The sequence below is a fragment of the Penicillium atrosanguineum genome (assembly GCF_028827265.1).
Source record: "Penicillium atrosanguineum strain IBT 20685 chromosome Unknown utg000003l_segment0_segment0, whole genome shotgun sequence".
In the NCBI taxonomy this organism is placed as follows: Eukaryota; Fungi; Ascomycota; class Eurotiomycetes; order Eurotiales; family Aspergillaceae; genus Penicillium; species Penicillium atrosanguineum.
Genome location: NW_026623135.1, coordinates 3,486,990 through 3,507,286, shown reverse-complemented (window position 1 = coordinate 3,507,286; position 20,297 = coordinate 3,486,990). Strand labels below are relative to the sequence as shown.

At 48.7% G+C, this 20,297-nt stretch overlaps 10 protein-coding genes across 10 annotated transcripts; 4 read left to right on the top strand and 6 right to left on the bottom strand.

Annotated features, from left to right (window-relative positions):
* Nucleotides 1–1,247: 1,247 nt before the first annotated feature.
* N7443_004753 (uncharacterized protein) lies at nt 1,248–3,527 on the bottom strand (the record flags this gene model as incomplete). Its single annotated transcript, XM_056884809.1, has 3 exons — nt 1,248–2,839; nt 2,891–3,279; nt 3,490–3,527. 3 exons carry the CDS (start codon nt 3,525–3,527, stop codon nt 1,248–1,250), a joined length of 2,019 nt encoding a protein of 672 aa, XP_056743087.1.
* Nucleotides 3,528–4,314: 787 nt separating this feature from the next.
* Nucleotides 4,315–5,091, bottom strand: N7443_004752 (SGNH/GDSL hydrolase family protein; the record flags this gene model as incomplete). Its single annotated transcript, XM_056884808.1, has 1 exon — nt 4,315–5,091. One exon carries the CDS (start codon nt 5,089–5,091, stop codon nt 4,315–4,317), a length of 777 nt encoding a protein of 258 aa, XP_056743086.1.
* Nucleotides 5,092–7,229: 2,138 nt separating this feature from the next.
* On the top strand, nt 7,230–7,693 carry N7443_004751 (uncharacterized protein; the record flags this gene model as incomplete). The annotated part of the gene is made up of 3 exons (XM_056884807.1): nt 7,230–7,332; nt 7,406–7,517; nt 7,570–7,693. 3 exons carry the CDS (start codon nt 7,230–7,232, stop codon nt 7,691–7,693), a joined length of 339 nt encoding a protein of 112 aa, XP_056743085.1.
* Nucleotides 7,694–8,481: 788 nt separating this feature from the next.
* Nucleotides 8,482–10,177, bottom strand: N7443_004750 (oleate hydratase; the record flags this gene model as incomplete). The annotated part of the gene is made up of 2 exons (XM_056884806.1): nt 8,482–9,574; nt 9,630–10,177. 2 exons carry the CDS (start codon nt 10,175–10,177, stop codon nt 8,482–8,484), a joined length of 1,641 nt encoding a protein of 546 aa, XP_056743084.1.
* A 660-nt stretch (nt 10,178–10,837) lies between these two features.
* N7443_004749 (SDR family NAD(P)-dependent oxidoreductase) lies at nt 10,838–11,985 on the bottom strand (the record flags this gene model as incomplete). Its single annotated transcript, XM_056884805.1, has 6 exons — nt 10,838–10,969; nt 11,024–11,086; nt 11,180–11,500; nt 11,552–11,638; nt 11,721–11,865; nt 11,936–11,985. The coding sequence occupies 6 exons, from the start codon at nt 11,983–11,985 to the stop codon at nt 10,838–10,840; spliced, it is 798 nt and encodes a 265-aa protein (XP_056743083.1).
* Nucleotides 11,986–13,042: 1,057 nt separating this feature from the next.
* On the bottom strand, nt 13,043–14,664 carry N7443_004748 (Mitochondrial import inner membrane translocase subunit Tim54; the record flags this gene model as incomplete). Its single annotated transcript, XM_056884804.1, has 2 exons — nt 13,043–14,513; nt 14,576–14,664. The coding sequence occupies 2 exons, from the start codon at nt 14,662–14,664 to the stop codon at nt 13,043–13,045; spliced, it is 1,560 nt and encodes a 519-aa protein (XP_056743082.1).
* Nucleotides 14,665–15,127: 463 nt separating this feature from the next.
* N7443_004747 (aspartate aminotransferase family protein) lies at nt 15,128–16,584 on the top strand (the record flags this gene model as incomplete). The annotated part of the gene is made up of 2 exons (XM_056884803.1): nt 15,128–15,357; nt 15,417–16,584. 2 exons carry the CDS (start codon nt 15,128–15,130, stop codon nt 16,582–16,584), a joined length of 1,398 nt encoding a protein of 465 aa, XP_056743081.1.
* A 736-nt stretch (nt 16,585–17,320) lies between these two features.
* N7443_004746 (SDR family NAD(P)-dependent oxidoreductase) lies at nt 17,321–18,097 on the top strand (the record flags this gene model as incomplete). The annotated part of the gene is made up of 3 exons (XM_056884802.1): nt 17,321–17,625; nt 17,667–17,808; nt 17,945–18,097. 3 exons carry the CDS (start codon nt 17,321–17,323, stop codon nt 18,095–18,097), a joined length of 600 nt encoding a protein of 199 aa, XP_056743080.1.
* Nucleotides 18,098–18,423: 326 nt separating this feature from the next.
* On the bottom strand, nt 18,424–19,008 carry N7443_004745 (uncharacterized protein; the record flags this gene model as incomplete). The annotated part of the gene is made up of 3 exons (XM_056884801.1): nt 18,424–18,476; nt 18,535–18,852; nt 18,999–19,008. The coding sequence occupies 3 exons, from the start codon at nt 19,006–19,008 to the stop codon at nt 18,424–18,426; spliced, it is 381 nt and encodes a 126-aa protein (XP_056743079.1).
* Nucleotides 19,009–19,245: 237 nt separating this feature from the next.
* N7443_004744 (uncharacterized protein) lies at nt 19,246–20,247 on the top strand (the record flags this gene model as incomplete). The annotated part of the gene is made up of 3 exons (XM_056884800.1): nt 19,246–19,305; nt 19,392–19,504; nt 19,596–20,247. The coding sequence occupies 3 exons, from the start codon at nt 19,246–19,248 to the stop codon at nt 20,245–20,247; spliced, it is 825 nt and encodes a 274-aa protein (XP_056743078.1).
* Nucleotides 20,248–20,297: the final 50 nt, after the last annotated feature.

Below are 20,297 nucleotides of genomic sequence, written 5' to 3'. Positions count from 1 at the left end.
GCCGTGCCTGGCCCTTCTTGCGAGGGAGAAAAGGAAAAAAAAAAAAGCGCGAAAAAAAGGTTACACCACCAAAGACACATCGTCCATTGTCCAATACGGAAGCATAAAGAACAGAAAGGAGCAGAGTGCTCCGGCATTCTGCCTCCTGTCATCTCATTTACAATTGGTGGCCGGGTGAAGCCGGAGCTGGGATTATATTATAGAACACCGAGTGACCGGATGGGGTTTGGTGCGTGCGGGCCGAGAGGTGGATGCGCTTTGACGTTCTCTCTGGTGTCTTGCGTTTTGCCTTGTGGCTGTACTTGGTACTCTCGCGTGAGTGAGATTGAGGATGTTGGAGGGGTACTGCGGACGAAACTGAGACTAGGGCTCTACAGTATGCTAGTGCTCGCGTGAGATATCCACTTGGTCTGAACCCAGATGTGCCATTTGATTGTAATTGGTGCCTGTCGGAGATTACTTTGCCTTTGGAGTAGGATTCCGGTTGGGGTCTGTGTTGGACTTGGACTTGGACCTCGCTTTGCCCTCGAGTGTTCTTGGTTCTTGGTTCTCGGTTCTAACGTTGACTTCCGGAGTGCCAAGTCCAAGTATACCGAGCTCTTCATCTCGGGAATACACCGGTGACCAGGCCGAGATGGATGTGCAGGGGCCTAGTCATGGATGATATCTTGGTAAAGATAGTTTGTACCGACGTGATTCCCGTCCGAGGGCGCAGTTGGCACCGAGTTCACCCTCCCATCACAACTTCAAGGCTAGTGACCCTAGCCCTTTCAGACCTGTGCGCTGTGCTAGCCCGCATACTCATGCAAGCGAGTTGCTCCACTTCCCCCATAGATCTCGGACACTCGCCCGCGCAACTCTGGGGAATCCTCGCTAATACCCCGCGGAAAAGGGTCTAGCACTAGTAGACCAACCTCACAACACTCCAAGCCACCCAATTGATCAGATAGGGAATGAGAAAGACCGGGGTGCAGTAGCAGCGGCACAGACGTCACCCCGCATGAACAAGTGCATGGCGTGGTCTAGACTGCGGCTACGGCGTTGATCGTCACGCCATGAGAATAATTTCAAATGCATTTGAAGGTAACAGTAACAGTAACAAAGCTAAAGCAAAACAAAACGACAATGGTATCTTGAAAAAACACAAAACTAAACTCCATTGTGCATGGAATGAGGCACCAAATGCTCATGTATACAAATGCCACAATCAACACCGATCAGAAGGGCGTTTCTATATGATTAGTTCCTCACTCGGACCCGGCGGGGGTGCATCCTGCACTAGACTGGAGCATGCTCTTCCGCTTGGGTTCCTCGTTGGAAGTATTTGTGCGGCGTGTAGGAATACTACTGGCGCTTCCCTTTGCGACGGGAGCCGGAAGCAGCGAAGAGCTGGGAGACTTCGGAACAAGCTTGCGACGAGCCTTAGGGGGGGTTGATGGCGCATCCGTGGGTGCCGTGGCGCTCGAAGGCTTGCTGATGCGACCACTGCCGGCCTTCACAGGTGTGCCCGACACACCAGTTGAGTCGCCCATGCGCCGCACCCGTCGAGAACGTGGGGCTGCAGCTGGCGCTGCAGCAGGGGTGGTCGAGGAGCTCTCGGACTCCAAGCTGGCAGCCTCATGGCTTAACTTCTGCACATGGGCACGGCTGCTACGGCCACTGGTCGATGCTTTCTTCTCTGCGGGATTGGCTTCAGATCGGATGGAAGCATCGTCGACGTCACTCTTGCAGCTGCCGCTATCCTCTTCCTCCAGCTCCGGCGTCGGGTTGTAATCTTCGAACTCCACGAGGCGGTCGTCATTCCACGTGACATTCTTCGAGGCAAGTCGACGGCCAGAAACCTTACGATCTGATCGGTCTTGCACCGGAGCTGCTGAGTCTTCATATTCCTGCTCGGCCATGGCCTGGAGGACATACTTGGGCATCACAGAGTCACCCCTGTTGTTGCGAGTGTTTTTCTTCGTAGCCAGGGCCAATTCTTGAGCCTCGGTCCGCTGCAGAAAAACAAATTCGGTACCCTTTGCCCGCCGGAGTGCGATAGTGTTGCGCACAGCTGATGGGTTAGCTGCGGGAGCTTTGACGCGAGTGCTTCGTCGGCATGCAGGGCTTGCAGGGGCCGGCTCATCATCTTGAATTTCCTTGCTGATTGCATCTTCCCGGGCATCCTCAAAGGCGATCGTATCGCTCTTGATCGGTGAGGCCTGAGTCTTGACGGGCGAAGGAGAGTTCGCGTCCAAATCCTCCAGAACTCGTCGGGAGCGTGGCGTGAGCGCTTCCTCTGGTGACTCTTCGGGGCTGGATGACACCTGAGTAGCGCCCTCGTGGGCATCCACGAGTGCCGCCTTTGCTGCACGCTTGGCCTTGGCCTTCGAGAGGAAATCGTTCAATAGCTCGGCATCCTCTCCATCCAATGAGCTCCGAAGCGCTGATCGGACCAGTGTTCCCTCCTGCTTCTGGGTCAGATCTCGCACGACCTTCGTAGGTGTGGGCGCTATGTTCTGATTGCCTTCCTCCACTACATTGTTGATAATTTCGTGGTATTCTTGGTCTCTGGATTGAGTGTCCTGACTTTCGAAGGTCTTGGCTTCGGAGATTGATGAGTTGAAGTTAAATGGCTGCATAGAATCCTGGAAGATTGTCGCCTTGGAAGGGCTTCGTAGGTGGCTGCGCGGTGTGGGCGAAGCGGTCATCGCTAGCTCGCTCTCAACGTCGCAAAGGCCATTATTTTCATCGTATTGGCCGTCGGCATTGCCGGTCCCCACGGACTGGCTCAAAACCAAAGTCGGCTTGTGCTGCGAGCTTTCGTCGAAAATATTGAATGGCGCATCGGGCAGTTTGCCTGTAAACCGTTGTTAGCGACAACCACAAACCCGTGTTGAACCAAACTCACGTCGCTTCCGCATTTCCCCTTCCCATTTAGTCTCGAGGAAAGAGCGTCCGCTCTGCTGGAAACCAATGTCTTTCCGGTCATCGGCGCCATCAGAGCCGACACGAAGGCGCTTGACGCCGCGCGCAAATGTTGTATCCTTGGATGGGTTGATGGATGTGTTGGTGAATGAGTTGATAGCGGTCTGAAATGCGTTTTGCTCCAGCGCACTCGATTGCTGAAGCGACTGCATGTTGGAAAAAGACGCGTGGAAACGTTTCCACAATTTCTTCGACTTGATTCCACCCTGGAATGGGGTCGCTGGCTTGCGTTCCCAGAGACGGGGCAAAGCCTTTATAGCCTTGATGGGAGTAAAGCTGAATGTATTCTCTTGTTCGGGGTCGTTGAGGCCACTACAGCAAGAGACGCGCTCAAGCGCTTACCGTTAGCGAGGTGAAATAGACGGATTCAGGATTTTCGTGATTGCGTCGAATTGTGGGTACAGCCGGCCACGAGGGGGTAATCAAGGAGAGAGCAGCCCCTGAGCCAGGGAGGAAGTGCAATTGTGTCTTCCGGACGTAATATAAAAGGTTCAAGAGAGCAAGGAAAAGGAGATCACCCACCATGGCTGGGCCTGCGACTGGGTATGATCGCTGTCCATTGTTGACGCGTCTGGAATGTGTCAAAATACCGGTGGAATCCGGCGGTCGATATAGGGTAAAATGTCTAGTTGAGACGGTGTCGAACTATTGAGTTGATAACCTTGGAGCCTGGAAAGCGGCGATAGGACCCAAGATGCAAAACGCAAAAGCGCACGATGCGACCGGTGACGATGTTTTGACGAGGGTAAATATAAATGTCACGACGGTTTTGTGTTGGCGCACGAGACCCGCCCGTTGCCCCGTCAACCGCCTCATGGCCGCGGACCACCGCTCTTAGGGCTCTGGACCGAAATGAAGAGATAGAGTCTACTAATCGCACTGAGGATAGCACCAAAACATGCTTCAATAGTCTCTAATCCGACACCGTGGAATATTTGTCCTTTACCCTAGCCTTCGGGCTGAAGGTGTGGACTTTTTAATTTATGCCAAATGCAAGAAATATATAAAATAATCTGCAGTTGAGAAGATAGAAGGTGGCAGAGAGGGAGAATGGGTGTGGCAACACACCAAAATAAAAAAAAAAGGCTGGAAGAGAGACTGCTAAATTAAAGTAAACTGGCCGAGACGAATCGATGTTTCCAAGAGGGACAGCGAGTAGAGTTGAATTTATCCAAGCATGAAAAACCTCTAATGGAAAAGAGAAGTGTACAGCCAGATCATGAGTAAATATACAGATAGCCTTTAATACGCAGCCGTGAGTTATGGTCCAAGATGTGATCAGAAGTTTTATCAAAAAAATCAATTGGAAAGGAACAGATAGAGGTCTCACCCATCCCCAGAATGAGGTCACCTGGGCACCTTTTTGATCGTTTCAAATAGAAGGTCTGCTACTGCCTTCATTCCTACGAGTTTCGGATGGAGATTCGGACCGTCCGATCCATCAAACCCTCCAACCCAAGGTTCCTCGCTACCGAGCGCATGTCCCAGGCTAAAATCGTTGACTGGTACCCTCTGACACCACTCGCCTCTACTTTCTGCTGCATCACGATAAGCCCTTGACATTGCAGATGCGACTGCGAGATGATGTTCCACTCTCTCTTGATTGAAGGGAATATCCTGACCAGGTCGCGTGCCAGGTCCAAGGACGGCAAGGTATTCGACAAGAAAAACGTGAGCTCCCGGGGCTCGCTTGTGTATATTATCGAGAACCCCGCCTAGTCTTCCAGCTAGTTCACTTGGAGGTACAATGTCGGTGCTTGGCGTTGGTATTTCAAGGCCAAGTGCAGCACATGCATCGGCACCCAGGGCTCCGATGTAGTTGATGTCGTTGCCACCGGCAGTGATGGTGATGATATCCGCATCTTCGGGCAGATTGGAGATCTGGGGTGGGAAAATCCCACCGGTCAACGGATCGGTTCTCTGGTTGACCGTTATGTCGAGAAGAGTTGAGCCAGAAACAGTCAGGTCGGTGAGCTCGGCATCTAGCTGCTGCGCCAGGAGATGGGAGTAATTCCGCCCTGATCGCCCAGCACCGAGTGGTTGAACTTGTGGGGGAATGCCCGGGCCAGCGGCAAAGGAACTTCCCAGACTTGCAATCTTGAGCTTCTTGTTTTTCAACTCCATAATCAATGCGGAAACCATAGGAAGGAAGAAGTAGTAGTCAGTATTTTGGAGAGCGCGGGTCGTGGCTCCAGTTGTGACTCCGAGAATGGCCGGGTTCTATCTCTGGTGGCCGAGATTCTTGGCACGTGTGAAACCTGATGCCAATTGCCCAAGAGCCTTTATGCACCAACTTCAAAGTATATGTACTAACTTGTTTAAACCGAAGATGAAATAGCCTTATACGTATATATGCCCAGGTGGATTGTTATTGACAAGAAATAGATTTACTTGCCACCAAAATATCGATTCTTCAACTCTTCAACTCTGCTTATTCACATACACATAAAGAAGAATGCTGCGAGCCGGAAAAGATCTTGATCCAAATGAACCTACTTTGCATTCAAACTGAAGCTGATCCATAGCACAGGGTGATTCCCTAGCGAGCCCTCCATCCTAGGGCGATTTAGGCAACGAAGTACAGCAGGGCATACATAATGCTTTACAAACATAACGTGTTATCGCCCCAAGCAAAAAAAAAAAGTCACGGTAAAGGATCAGCACAAACAGCGCCCTGGTACATAAGCAGAGCCCAACAATTAACCCCCTTGTGGTGATCGAACCGATGCCAATAGAGTTCGAAGAACTTTTCGCCAGATTCAGAACATAATCACGGCCACTTCTGGATAGTTAGGTTCATACCACATAGTACCCATCCCCATGGAGGATGTGCATGTCATGGAAGAAACCTGACGTGCCGGGTAATGGTCAATAGATATTGTCAGTAAGCCAGAAATGGAGTCGACTAGATCCGATGCCGTAGTAGTGAGATATCGCAGTATTGAGTAGTAGGGCGGCTGGACCCCCCGTTTCGTGAGAAAATTCCTCTTTTCTTCCGGCCCCATTCATATCCCACTGCGCATGATCATGATCATGGCCACGGCCGAGGCGGGGGTAAATGACTGGACTGAAGGTGTGGGGAAAAGGGTTGCGATCGGAAGCGGCTGCAGATCTCCGATCGGCCTTTCTTTTGGGTTTGTTTTGTTCTGTCTGTTTGTTCTGTCTGTTGTTCTGTCTGTTTGTTCTGTCTGTTTGCTCTGTCTGTTTGCTCTGTCTGTCTGTTCTGGTTGCTGGAGTTTGGATGGTTTGTTTCGGTAGTGCGGGAAGCCCCCCTGGGATTGGAACTTCAACACTCTAACTCCTCAACTCCGTACACAGTTGTAAGGGGAATGGGCGTCACAATGGCAGTAGGGAAAGTCATTTTCTACCGCTTCGGGCTTGGTCCAGAGCACCCCGCATAGCAACATGTATTTAAAGTGAGCTTTACCGGGTTAAAGGATTCTACTACTAGTACAACTACTACTAATAATCGTACTTTGATGCCGACAGTTCTAGACCGGCACGTGACTGTGGTTCATCTGTTAGCCTTAATCCGAATTTACCAGGAAAGCGTTCCTTGTATTTCACAACATAGAAATTTATGCCTTTAGCTATATACCCTTGAACTCGAGTGCTCATATGCAGAGTGACCTCATAGTTCCAAAACGTCGTGTGGCGATTCTGTTTGTCTTTCCACGGCGGTATGATTACTCTAACATATAATCACGCCCGATGACAATAATAGATGCGCCTTCGTGAACGAAAAAGTATACCTCATTTCTCGAAACCCCTTATCTATAAATGAGCCGCCCGAAGCTTGAGTCCTCTTCTTTTTTTCTTTATCTATCAGACCCGGTTTCATTGACAATTGTCGCTTCCTTTATATCATCACCCAAATCACGCTTTAAGAAAAAAAAAAAAAAAGCAAGAAGATGACTGACAGACCACTACTGGAGATTATGGCGCGTAACCGGTAATTATCCCAGGGTATAGCAAATTCTTGATGGATACTCACTGACACCCTGCAGCAAGTTCTCCCAGGAATACAAAGCCCCGCCTCTTTTGATGCAAATGGACCCTGCAGTGAGAGCTTCTGGAGATGCCATTGTCGTGTTATCCTGTTGTGATCCTCGTCTCAATCCTTACCAAATACTGGGTATCGATTCAACCATCCGTCAGTTTCCCATTTGAACTGCTTTTCCCGTCTCGTTGTCTCTAAGAGATCTATCGTGTTACGACCACCATAATACTAACGAAAAGATTAAAATAAAACAGAGGCGATCATGATTCGAAACGCTGGTGGTCGAGCTTTCGACGCCATTCGAAGCCTGTCTATTATGCAGACTGCTGCCGCTCCAGGCACCATTGTTGTCATGCACCACACGGGTACGTTACGCTCAAGAATCTCAAGCTGGTTCCTGATCTTTGATGTTGGATGACAATAATTGACAAACTTTAGACTGCGGCATGACTCATTTTCATGACGCCTATATCAAAAAGGCGCTACTAGAAATTGCGCCGCAGGAGGAGGAGTTAATCGAGGCTTCTAAGTTTGGAGAAATTACTAATAGGTTCGTATCAAATCAAACTCTGCTGTGTCCTGGAGTTAATTTTATTTCCCAGCATCGAGGATAGTATCCGAGAAGATATTGCCATTCTCAAGGCCTCTCCGTTGATCAAGAAAAGCACCCGCTTCATCGGTCTGAAATTTGATATCAGTACTGGGCTTCTGACAGAAATTCTGTGAGCGTGGTTCAGCAGATACTATATCAGGGTGATCTATTCATCATTTCATCCTTCCGGGACTGCTTTGGATTTGAAATTCAAATCGTGAATGAGGACGATGCTCTTAATCGTGAAGAAGGAAGACATGGAATTGACGTGGTACATTCTGGTGAATTTTAAAGTTTCCTTTTTTTAGGACGCTCTTTTTTCTACACTGATAGATCTGAACTTCAGATTTTAATGTTTTCGGGGCGTCCTTTGATGGGTGGTACCTCGACGTGAATGTAGAACTTCCAAAAGGTGCATTGCTTCTCCTTAGACCACCTATGCCGCAAAAAGGTATGAGACTGTAATATCAAATCCCACATAAATTACCGTACTATTCTTGGTAGTGTAGTTCTTAATAACTCACAAGTCAGGCCAAAAGTTGACCGCAGGTCCGGTGATGATGATCTAGCTCAGTGAAACTGGCTCGGCAGGACAAGTGGGTTCGATGGTTATCTCCGTGATCGGACTGTGTCCGTCTGACCCATAGCCCATAGCTCAGGAGAGAAAATTTTCAAGGAAAAGAAGAAGAGCTACCAGTCTACCATGACAAAGGCGGAAATGATCAGATGAAAGCCGTGCATCTCAAAATTATTGGACTTAAGAAATACGATCCCTGGAAGTTCAAAAACTGGATTCAGAGAGGTATACATGTACACCTTCCAAGGTTAAGTATTCAAAAAGTCGAATGGTACGAATATGTAGAATATTATAGGTAGTTATGTATATCCCATATGTATCTTTCAAAAATGGCACGTACAAGAATCACCTCAAAATTAAAGTTCCCAAAAGCCTGGAGAACGACGGATGAGAATATTCAGAATATTCAAGGGTCCACGGTTCAAGGCCCATAAGATGCGATACTGCTATTCGCGCGGCATCAACGCCGTAACCTGTGTCGACACAAGTTCGCCCCGGGATTTCCACAAAGGATCCAACAAGACCAAGATTAGAAACGGACTTCGGAATGATACGTGGGCGATCATCAGAGGATCTGGTTAGCAAGGTTGAGCTCATTCGCGGCATCGCTCGTGGAATGGTGATAGACTGCAGTAGAACTTCTGCGGCCATCTCGCTAGGAAGCTCCAAATGATGAACAATCTCGGCCATAATTTGTGCCCCACAGCAATACACCATCGAGTTATTGACACAGTCCCCTTTCTCTTCGGGAAATCGTCCAAAGCCCCAAAGAACGCGGACATTAGGCGGCTGGTGAGTGAATACCGGCTGAGCAGGGGTGCAGAGACACAGTCCCCAGCTACTGTCTTTGATTAGAAAGATTGCCCCCGCCTCTGATTTGCATCTTGAAAGAGAGTTGAGATAGTCGAAGAATTCCATATGCTCTGTTGTGATCGTAAATGACTCCATCATGGACTCCGACTTCCGCGTGCAGAATGTATACGGATCACCCATATCTGGATACTTGTTTCCAGCCTCCAACCATAATGACCAATTCTCATCAAGATGGTCGCTTGGCTGTACAGAGCGCCACGCTGGTGGTAGATTGTTCGTTCCTATTGCTGACCCCGAAACGGTCGACCCTAGAGTCGCAATGACAATGTCATCGGGGCCCAAGTTGATTTTCAAGTCCAACTCATCCTGCCTGACGGACAGGCCAACGATGGTTTGGATGCGGTCTTTGCTCGCACTCGTCTCTACGTTTGCCACTTTGGTGTTAAACTGGAAGTCGACGCCCAGGCCCTGGAGATAAAAGTAGATTGGAAGGAGGATCGAGTCGTATTGGTAGTATCCGGTGATATCCAGGCAGGTCAGTATACTGAAATTGCTGAACTTTGAAAGATATTGCCTGACAGATCGTCTGAACTCAGTGGCACTGTGCCAGGGCTGAAAGCCAAACCTGTAGTGCTTCAAGTTAATCATACAATCATTGAATGGACCCCGTGGATATTCACTGTATGGACCATATCTCCCAGAAGGTACTCTCGAAGAACTTGGCTCTGAAGAATTCCTGAATTTGTCGTTTGTGTAGGTGACTTTCATGCTTGAGCAAAAGCCGGATCAAGCTAAATCGGTCTTTGATGCCCAAGTTTAGCCTTTTGGTAGGCAAATGCTTGAAAGACCCGTCTCGGCCACTGACGAAGCAGGTGCCGTGTTGGCTGTTCAGAGCGAGTCGTTTTTCAGTCTCTTCATGGATATCATCCAGAAAAGATCGCTCTTCTAACCCTGCCGATGGAATCATGTCAAGAAGCTCCTGTAAGCTCCGACCGACAGGGATAGGGAGGCATCCTGCGAATTGATCGTATCCAGTCGAGGAGCTTCCTTCGCGATGTAAAAGATGCTCCAAGGATATGTGCTCGTCAAGAATGTGTACGCTTGACGGGGGTAACATAGCATGCCTGATCAAATACACCGCCGCTGCTAGGGACGCAGTTCCGCTTCCGAGAATCCATGCCTCGGCCGTTACAGAAGGACGCCGATCATATCGTAGGAACTTCTTCATGTCGACCACGAGAACGTCTCGAGGGCGTGGAAAACGCTCGAACGTGGGGAACGAGGGCTCAAATTCATCCGAAGGAATGATTTTACTTGGAAGTGGTCGACATCAACTGCCTGGCGATTGAATGACGTTCGGTGCCAAAACCGAAGTCTAAATACCGGCACCCAACTTCATCTCCTTCTTGATTGAGCATCATATTTCAGGGATACAGAATTGAGTCGCGAAAGTCCTCGTGTTCTAGAGCTGATGACGTAGAAGGCCCTGGGCTAACCATGGGTGAGAGAAGTCTGTCGGAGCTATAACTTCATTTCGCGTGGCCGGTTGGCAACCCTTTCCCTGCTGTAGAATATTTGTTTGAAGAGTGATGTAATTTCAAGATCTAGAAGCTGATAACAAGCGTACGAATGCTATCGGGATTTGAATCATGATCTCCACGCTCCGGGAAGATAGAAAGACGTCAACTAATCAGCCGTCTAGACTCACACCCATCGAGGCGCATCCCTCTATTACTTCGTCACATATCCAGAATCTAAAACGGTCAGAGACTTTGAATTCATCACCAAGGGGTGTTTGGAATCTCTCACCCAAAGTAATTTCTTGACCCGTCATCGACGTATTCTTGGCGATTGCCACGTACATGTCGGCGCAATCGTCGAGGTAAACCTAGATAGTCGTATTAATCAAGGGGAATTCCAAGACGAGCCTTAAAAGTCTTGAGCTGACCTCGTGCTTAAGGGCTGATTTTTCCGTCCATGACTGGATCTGCTCGGCAGAGTATTGCAGGCCCTTGAGAATCTGTTACTATCCTTCGAATGATTGATAATTCAGGAGTCGTATCCTTGAACTTACCCACTCGGTCAACAGTAATCCGGGCAGTACTGAGTTGATGCGGACCTTAGGTCCTTGTGATGCCTTGAGACATTTCAAAAGATGCAAGCCTATGTCTCATGTTAGTAGACACTCGGCAACAGGATCATGATCTAACTCGCCGGCAGATTTGGTGACTGAGTACGCCATGCTGCTACCACTAGGAGTGATGCCCTGGAAGTATCGGTCAGAAAATTTGTCATTCTCCTCAAAGGGGTATATTTCGAGTCGTACAGCAATAGATGAAGTTGTGATGAAAACACCACCTTCTTCATTCGCGTTGAACGTCGGTAGAGCCTCTCTGAATAAGAACAGATTGCTTTTGACATTTGTTGCCCAGCACTTTGGGTAAGTTATATTAGACCCCAGATCCGACGTAGAGTTTATTCGTCTTACCTTATCCCATTCATTTTCATCTAGAGCATACAGATCTTCAAAATTGGAAAATCGTGTCCACCCCTTGAGCAGTCAGGGTTAGTTATTTCAAAACGACAGGTTGAGTAGTCTTACGGCATTAGAAATAATGATGTCCAGCCCTTTGAACTTTTCAATTGCCGTTCGGATCAACCTAACACAATCCGCCTGGATACCTGCATCCTAAATCACGTCAGGATTAGCCATCTATACCAACCACCACAGCATATACATAATAGAATCGTTGGAAAGCGAGAAAACATACTCCTTGGATTGTGGTTGTTTTGATGTCGTAATCCTTCTCCAGTCGCAAAGCAAGGTCATCGGCTTGCTGGTGACTCGAGAGATAGTTGATTGCAACATTACAGCCCTCTGCGGCAAATTTCTCGGCAATAGAAACTCCAAGACCCCTGCCTAGGCATTAGTCCGGAGTCAAGATAAGCCAGCGCGATAAAAATTAAGATAGCACAGGACACGCACCTCGCACCGCCAACAATGAGAACGTTTCGGCCGTGAAGCTTGTAAGGCATCTCTCTAGATTGAATGCTGGAGATACTTAATCAAAGAGGAATTCTAACACTCGTGTATTGAAAGGAACCGTCTAAGGCTCAGTCAAAGCGAGGACACCCAATACTTTTTGTAAAGAGGAGGCCGAGTTTGACCTCGGGCAGCAATGCGGGGGGATTCGGCTGCGCCGATGATCCACCACAACACGAACGATCGGCACTGCCGATGATAGGCGTTCCTGGTAATCATAGTTCGCTTTGATCGCAAAAGCAGACAAGCGATAATGTTTGGATTTTTGACAATGCGTCGCTTGTTTATGAGCGTTCATTGAGTGCGATATCTCTTGATGGTTTAACTCCACGATATCGTGTGGATATATGGATCATACGTCTAGTTTGCACTGAGTATCTAGAGATATATAACTGCAGCCTCGGGGTAGGCAAAATTGACCAGTAATCTGGTTCTTGAACTCTTGGGAATTGGAATCGGAGTTTGTTCACGTCGCTTAGGTTAAGCTATTACCGAAGAAATGGAGGATGGATTAGATCATTCTGGATTATACTATGGGAAGTTAAAGTATTCCCAATTTGCCAATGATAATATCTGATCCTCCAACTGATTGTCAACATCTGACAAGAAGTCATTGAATTGAAACTCTTGGCCACTTTGATCATTTAGCAGGCCGGGCCATTCAATTTCACTCTGGGGTTGGGCTGATATTGGCGTTGGTTCTCTCCTGGCTCTGCGAAGGTTGACGCGATTGGCATTTCTAGAACTGCGTTCAAAGGTTATTAGCTTCAATCAAAATTTTGTGCAGAATGGACACACTTCCGCGGAGAGCCGATAGTGGACGGGCATAAAGGTGTTTCTTTTGATGATAGTGCATTCGGCTTGTCGACTTCATTATCCGTCGTCACGTCGCGAGACTCCCGAATATAATTCATTATACCATCGGCAATAGTTTTGAACCCGTCTAGCGAAAGAGGTTCCTCGACAGTTCGCGATTTTATTATTAGAGCTCGGTATAATCCAATCTGATTTATCTTTAAATTGTTAGCAAAGAATAAATTCGTAAGTAAATCAGCGTACCCAGTATTTTGGCAGGTCCCAGAACCGAGATAGAGATTCCATGGCTTTGATGTCGTCTTGCAATAGAGCTTCTGCTTTTCGTGGAATCGCGGTATCTCTAAAGCCCTTTTCATCAATCAGCGTGAAAAATAGGTGAGTAATCGCGGTCTTCATCAAGCACAAGCCGATGAAAGGATAGACGCCTGGAAAGACAACAAGCTTATCCGTCAATAAACGAAACAACTCGGTGATTGAATCCGAGCTTCGAGAAATTCCTTCGATACATCCTTCCCACCAGTGTGGCGGAGCATTTCCCCACTCTTCAGACACCGATTCCACCCTTTCAGGGCCATCAAAAGGGTTATATCCTTTTGATGGAAGAAAGGGGATATACTCGGAAAGCAGGTAGATTTTGGCAAGAAAAAAGAATAAGTAAGCGAGGCCCCATACTTTCAACTGATTCGAATTCAGCATTGAGATTGCAGCAAAGGTGTCCTTTGAATATTGAAGATGACTGGAAACCTGCCGCTGCCAATCCTTCAACTTCTTGTTAAGAACAGTGAATGGCATGTCATCTTTCCAAGGAGCTCTGGGGTCAGTATATCGTCCACCTCGCCCGTGCCAGATGATTATCTCCCCCAAGATCGACAATATGCTGGTGAGGGAAACATAGAGATTGCTTGATGTTCCGTGACTCAAATCGACAGTACTCAGAGTGGAAGGTTGGTGAAGGCGTCGGAAAATGAGATCCTCTTCAGAGACGGGGAGATGACAGCAAATATCTTTCTCGTCAATGATACTTGGCCGATCTCTGCCGTTGGATAGGAGTTTGTCGAGAAAAAAGCAACTCCAAAATGTCCTTCGCTTCAACTCGACTGTGATTGCATCTTCGCTCGGGTTTCGAACAGGCCGACCCCAATCAAAATTGGAGCTGGGTTTGTCCATAACGGACAAACGGAGGATTTGTGCCATCCTAATAGCATTTCCCAGATGGATCCAAGCGCTAGATTCAAAGCCACAGCCAACTTCGTACACGCAATGGATTAGGTATGCTTGTACCACATGGAGTGAGACTTCGTTACTGTCTTTCCGAAGAAACTCCCGGGCTCTTGTCTGATATGTCCGAGATTCCTCAATCGAGCTCCAGGGACTAAACCGAGCGGTCAGCGCGAGAATTGCAAAAGTGAGACTCGGTGATAGTTCTCCAGAGCAGAACTGGGTTGAAAAAGTGAGTGGGTCGATGAAGAAAAGCAGTGTTGAGCCAAAATTGTCGCGAAAAAAATCAGCAGCCTGTGCCAGCTCGGTGGCTGGTATTTGTGACAAGTCTCGGGCTTCATTGCCCGATGGGCTTGTGGTTTTAGCTTGGGGTGCTATATCCATGGCCGGATGGCCCTGAGATACCCCTGCATATCGGCAGTCGATAGATCTGTTGATGCAAGCTTTGCAGGATGGCCAGCCACTGGTACATCGAACCTTGCGCTGTCTTCAAATGAAGTTTTAGCGATGTGTGATTCTTATCGCCGCTGAGATGAACGAGGTACCCACCGACAGGGAATGCATGCAATCGCAGCTCGTTGGCCCGGGAGATGAACTGGACGGCGCGGCTTCCTTGGCCCAGTAGACTCCCGACTCATCTTATGTTACATCAGCAGCCCAGATTCATTGATACTTCACGGTCGATGGTAGTTGATCAGATTTGAAAATCGGTCACAGGCGCGTTCTAGCCGTGTGGGGAGGGGAAACTAGGAAACTGACTAAAAAAGTACCGAGTTCTTGGACTTTCCTCCTACGTCCGCCAAAGCACCAGATGATGTGATTCATTTACGAACATTACAATTATCTTGGCAATAGCAATAAAAAGGATTTTATACATAGTGCCCGCGGAATTTGAGTTGAAGTGAGGAAGCCGTCAAGCGAGGTCGCCTTGACTCTATGGCGGGGAACATAGTGGATCGCTCTTATCGCCGGCACTGCCGAGAGCAAAGGTGGAGGTGCACGGCACTGCCGTTTCAACACGCTTCCCATAACACTATTTAGACTCGGTTTAGAAGCAAGAAAATGAACTGGTTGGAAACAACCTCAATGTCACAAATCAATATGGCCAACACGCAGCAGTCTGAGCATTCCCCTGCTGAAAAGATCATGACTCTGTTGCACGATGCCGAGAATGACTACAAACAAAGCAATCCAAATTCACAAAAATGGCATGAACGAGCTATTAGAGTCTTACCGGGTGGCAACACTCGTTCGATCCTTCATACGGACCCATTCCCCATCTACATGGACCGAGGCGAAGGTAATCGATTGATAGACGTTGACGGTCACGAGTCAGCATTCCAACCCCTCCACATCTTAGTTACCCAACACTAATCAGGTTGTCCCTCAGATACCTTGACCTAGTTGGTGAGATGACGGCTGGTGTATGCGGTCACTCCAACCCCATAATTCGCGACGCTATCATCTCTACAGTCACCAAAACAGGTCTGAACCTTGGTGCTACCACCGCTGCCGAGCTTGGCTTCGCAGAGCAAGTCCGAAGCAGGTTTCCCTCGATGGAGCAAATAAGATTCTGCAATTCCGGTACAGAGGCGAATATCTACGCTCTCAGCATCGCACGTCAGGCGACCGGTCTGAGTAAAGTCATCGTCTTCAACGGCGCCTACCACGGCGGGGTCTTAACCTTTGTTCACGGCGCTTCCGTGAATACTATTGACAGGAACGACTGGGTTATTGGATCTTATAATGATCACGAAGGAGTACAGCGACTCATATCCGAGAACAGGGGAAAAGCCGCTGCGGTGCTTGTTGAGGGGATGCAAGGTGCGGGCGGATGTATACCGGGATCGGCCAAGTTCATGCACGCTATTCAGAAAGCGACGAAGGAAAACGGTATACTTTTCATCCTGGATGAAGTCATTACCTCCCGACTAGCTCCAGGTGGCCTTCAATCTACAATCCTGGACCCCCACGATGGTGCTCCTTTGAAACCAGACATCACGACTTTAGGCAAATGGATTGCCGGAGGAATGACAATTGGCGCCTTTGGGGGCCGCCAGGAGTTGCTCTCGATATATGACCCTCGCCCAGCCTCCGAGTCGGCAATGCAGGGAAAGCCGGCACAAATGAGCCATTCGGGTACGTTCAACAACAACACCCTCGCCATGCATGTTGGCTTAGTTGTCCTTTCATCCGTGTACACGCCTGCAGTCTGTACAGAACTCAATGCTCTTGGGGACTGGTTTCGTCAAGAACTGCTTGATAGGTGCCAAGGAACGAGAATGACGGTGACTGGGGTTGGAGCGGTGTGCAACATCCACTTTGGTGCCCACGAGGATCAACGTGAAATTCTCCGGATCGAGCACTTGGATGAGCGACACTCGAAGGCCGATTCGAGCTTGAGAGACTTTTTTTGGTTTCAGGCTGTTCAAAAGGGGTTCTGGATAGCTCGCCGTGGCATGGTGACTTTGACCATGGGAACTACTAGATTGGAGCTTCGGGAGTTCATTGAATTTGTGGAGGACTTTGCTCGATCGACTCGGTCTCTCCTGTGCTAATCGAATGAAAAGGGTCATGTACCTGCTAACTCTAATCAAAGATATGAAACTCTGCAGTTATCAGCTCCTACATCCTAACTCTGAAGATCCCTACTCTAAACGGGCCTAGACATTTGATTCTTCAGATCCTTGTCATTCCTAAAGCTCTATTTAGGCCTCTTTTGGTTCCTCTTTCAGGCCGTATCTTGGAATTATTTCGAACAAGTCTGGAGGATAAGCCACCACCGCCTTTATATAACAATTTGTGTCATATACCTGGTCCGGCTATATCTCCATCATGGATTTCGAGTTTCCAGCCTCACGCACTCATTCGACTGTGCATGCGGGGTGATGCGTAAGTTTCGTATCTCATATCATACATTTAGAGCCAATAATATAGGACCTGGACGCTTTGTCCTGTTCGTTTAGCTCACATTGAAGGCCAATTTATGCATATTATTTCCCTATTAAGTAGCCGGTAAGAGGTACGCACTCCGCGGTGTGCTTTATCATGTCTTGACAGTCCAATCTTTGAGGCTGAGATTAGACACACAGGAAATCTAGTCTGTCTATCTCTCTGTCTCCCCGAATAAAGCCATTTAAGATATATCTATAAAAAGTTATGTTTCAACTGGGAGGTACCGCCTTCATCACCGGAGCTAGTTTAGATAAGTCGTCAAGATAGAAACGAAGAAAACACCTAACGTGAGATCTAGGAATCGGAAAAGGTGTAGCTCTTGCCTTTGCCCGTTGCGGGATGAAGCGGCTCGCGCTTCTTGGCCTAGAAGCAAAGGGACTCGAGTCTACCAGGAGTCAATTAGAACTGGACTATCCCAACGTGGAGACAATACTCGAGCCAGCCGACGTTTCCGATGAATCCTCTATCCAGAACGCAATCAATCGAGTGGCAACAGACTTTGAAAGAATTGATTATGGTGTGAACTGTGCTGGGATCGAAGGAGCCCGTTTCTTGACCCATAAAATGCCTCTGGAAAACTGGCAGAAGGCCATTGATATCAACCAGATGGGAGTCTTATTCTGCAGATGCTCAAGCAAGAATATGTCTATGAGCGTTCCTTGTAACCCAAATCCTACGATTCAAGGCTGGTTCAAACCTCTGGCATTGCGAGTAGTGTTCGGGGTCCACGTGAAGGACGCCGTGTCATTGTCAATGTATCGTCAATGTTCGGAAAGGTATCACCTGCCATAGGACATCGCCTCGCATTTTATATCTCCTCAAAGCACGTATGCTCTATTCAGTATCTAGACTATCGAAAACGACTACTAATTTGGATACAAAGCCATTATGGGATTGACAAGAATGGTATGAGCATTTCATCCTGCCAGCCCAAAAGTCGACTGGAACTGAATAACACTATAGGATGCCATGGGGTACGGTCCCAAGGGTATTAGAATCAATGCTATCTGTCCAAGGTCTGTGACCAACCACCTTCTCGCCGCATATGAAATTGTGCTAAGTTTAACCCACTGGTGGATTGATTCGTGGACACTCCTATTCTTGAAGATGCCCTGAAAACAGGCTCTCTGTAGAAGGCATTCGACCAGACGGCTGCCGGAAGGCCTACCACGGTCGAAGAAATAGCCGATGCTATTGTCTTCCTTGCATCACCGATGGGCAGCTTCATGTACGGTACAGGACTGACTGTGGATGGTGGGTATTCAGCCTAGTTTCATAGCTCGGTAGACATAGCATGAAGCGGGAATCTATTTTTCATTTTGCTCGGACGAGGCTTGGATCATTCCCGTCATACAACGTATTGTGTATTTTTCAAGTCGTGTCTCATTAAGTCATATCTGCCAGAGACATGTAGCATCTTCAAAGCAATCCCTCGTGCTGTATTACAACAACTTCTCTTCCAAGTCGCGCTCATCGAAGGGGTCTCCGAACTCGTCTTTGAAGAAAGCAGTTAGTCGATGCTAAAGCTTCGAGTCAATTCAGACACCACATACGCAAGTTAAAGTCCTTGTCCACGACATGTTCCATCGCTTTCTGGTAGTCGTCCTGAGCACGCTTGGTCTGCCATGCCGCAATGGGATGTTCTAAGCTCGCTCGAGACTTCTGTGCCCCGGCCCCATTGTCCTTCATGACGGCAGTCGAGATATTGGGTAATTGTTGGGGCTGGGAACCGGGAGGAGAGAGTTCAGATGCGGTGGCGGCAGATGCGTGAGCGAAATGGGTTGGAGTGCGGGCGCCCGGTGCATCTGAGTCAGTGTGGACTGAGTCGGCGGATGAGGCCATCTCAGAGTCGCCGTCTGGATCCCGAGAATCTGTGGACGGTAAGTGGAGGGCCGGCATTTCAACAGAAACAGGTCGCACTGCGGGGATGGGGATAGCCTCCGATACGAGACTCACAGAGCCCCTGGTGACTAAATCACCCTTCGTTTGGAGTAGATGGAAAAAGAAAGGGACGTACCAATAGCCATGTTTCGGTTAAGTATAGACCTGAAGTGAGCTGAAGTGAGCTGAAGTGAGCGTAGTAGTATCGGATGGGGAGCGGAGATCAACGCGTGGGCGGTGGCCGATTGGGCCTTTACCTCGATTTTTCTTTTCTTCCTAACATCCTTGTATACACTCTGAGCATATTGCTAGGCTTTATATTTCGTGTTCGCATTTACTGTCTTATCTTTGAATTCTCCCTGCCTTTTTACTCATCCTGTGCCATGAGCGCAAACGCTGAAACCCCCAGCGCTTGGGAGGACGACTGGGAATCCCAGGCAGATGTAAGCCGCCCGCCATGTCCTTCTGCTTTATTAAAGGGACATTTCCTTGAGGGCTCGGCGACAGAAATGCTGATAATGGGATGCAGACCCTAGCAACCGACCCATCCATAGAGCCGGAGAAGAAAGTCTCGTCCAAGATCACAAAAGCACAGCGCCGCGCGCAGCAGGCAGAGTTCAACCGACAATTATGGGCAGAGGCGTACGTCTTCTTCTTCTCTCCAAAGAAAGAAAAGAAAAGAAAAGAAAAGAAGTTAGAAGCACCTTGAGACTAATTCGAATTTTTATGGTAGTGACACCCCGCAAACGTTCCACTATGTTGAAGCGCGCTCCGAGGTTGTACCCCTCAAGCAGGACATCAAGCCAGCCGTCACCCTCCTCAGCCGAAAACCGCAGATCGCAACTAGGAGATCCACCGCGAGGGGAGTAAACGGCGCTACAGCTGGACTTGGACAACTCTGTCTAGATGGCGAGGAAGACGATTCAGACGACGAATCAAAGTCTCGGCAGCCCACGTTTGAGGAACGTCAAGCTATTGCACTCAAAGCCCGGGAAGAAAAGCAGCGCAAATACGAGGAAGTTCGAGAAAGGCTCTTCGGCAGTCCATCTGCTACGACATCCGGCACTTCATCTCCCGGAAGTACAACCCCGCCCCGCCAGAACTCGTCAGGAGATGGCAGAGGAAAGGGCAAGGGCCGTGGTGGTCGGGACTACCAGAAGCGAGACTCGTCTGCTGCGTCAAACAAGTCAAGTCGACATCTCTACGATCCCTCGACTTCTACTAAATCAAGCGGCCCGCAATTGCAAAGGCGAGAGCGCCAAGGTGGTCAGAGCGGCTCTGAGAAGCCGCCTGCACCGCAGCAGCCGACTCGGAGCCCTCGTGGTCCGGATGGAAGTGGAAGGGGTGGTTTTGGATTTGCCAACAGAGGCGCGCGAACAGGCTAAGGGTACATTACGTCGGATTCTCATCACTTCGCCCGTGCTTACTCCCGCGA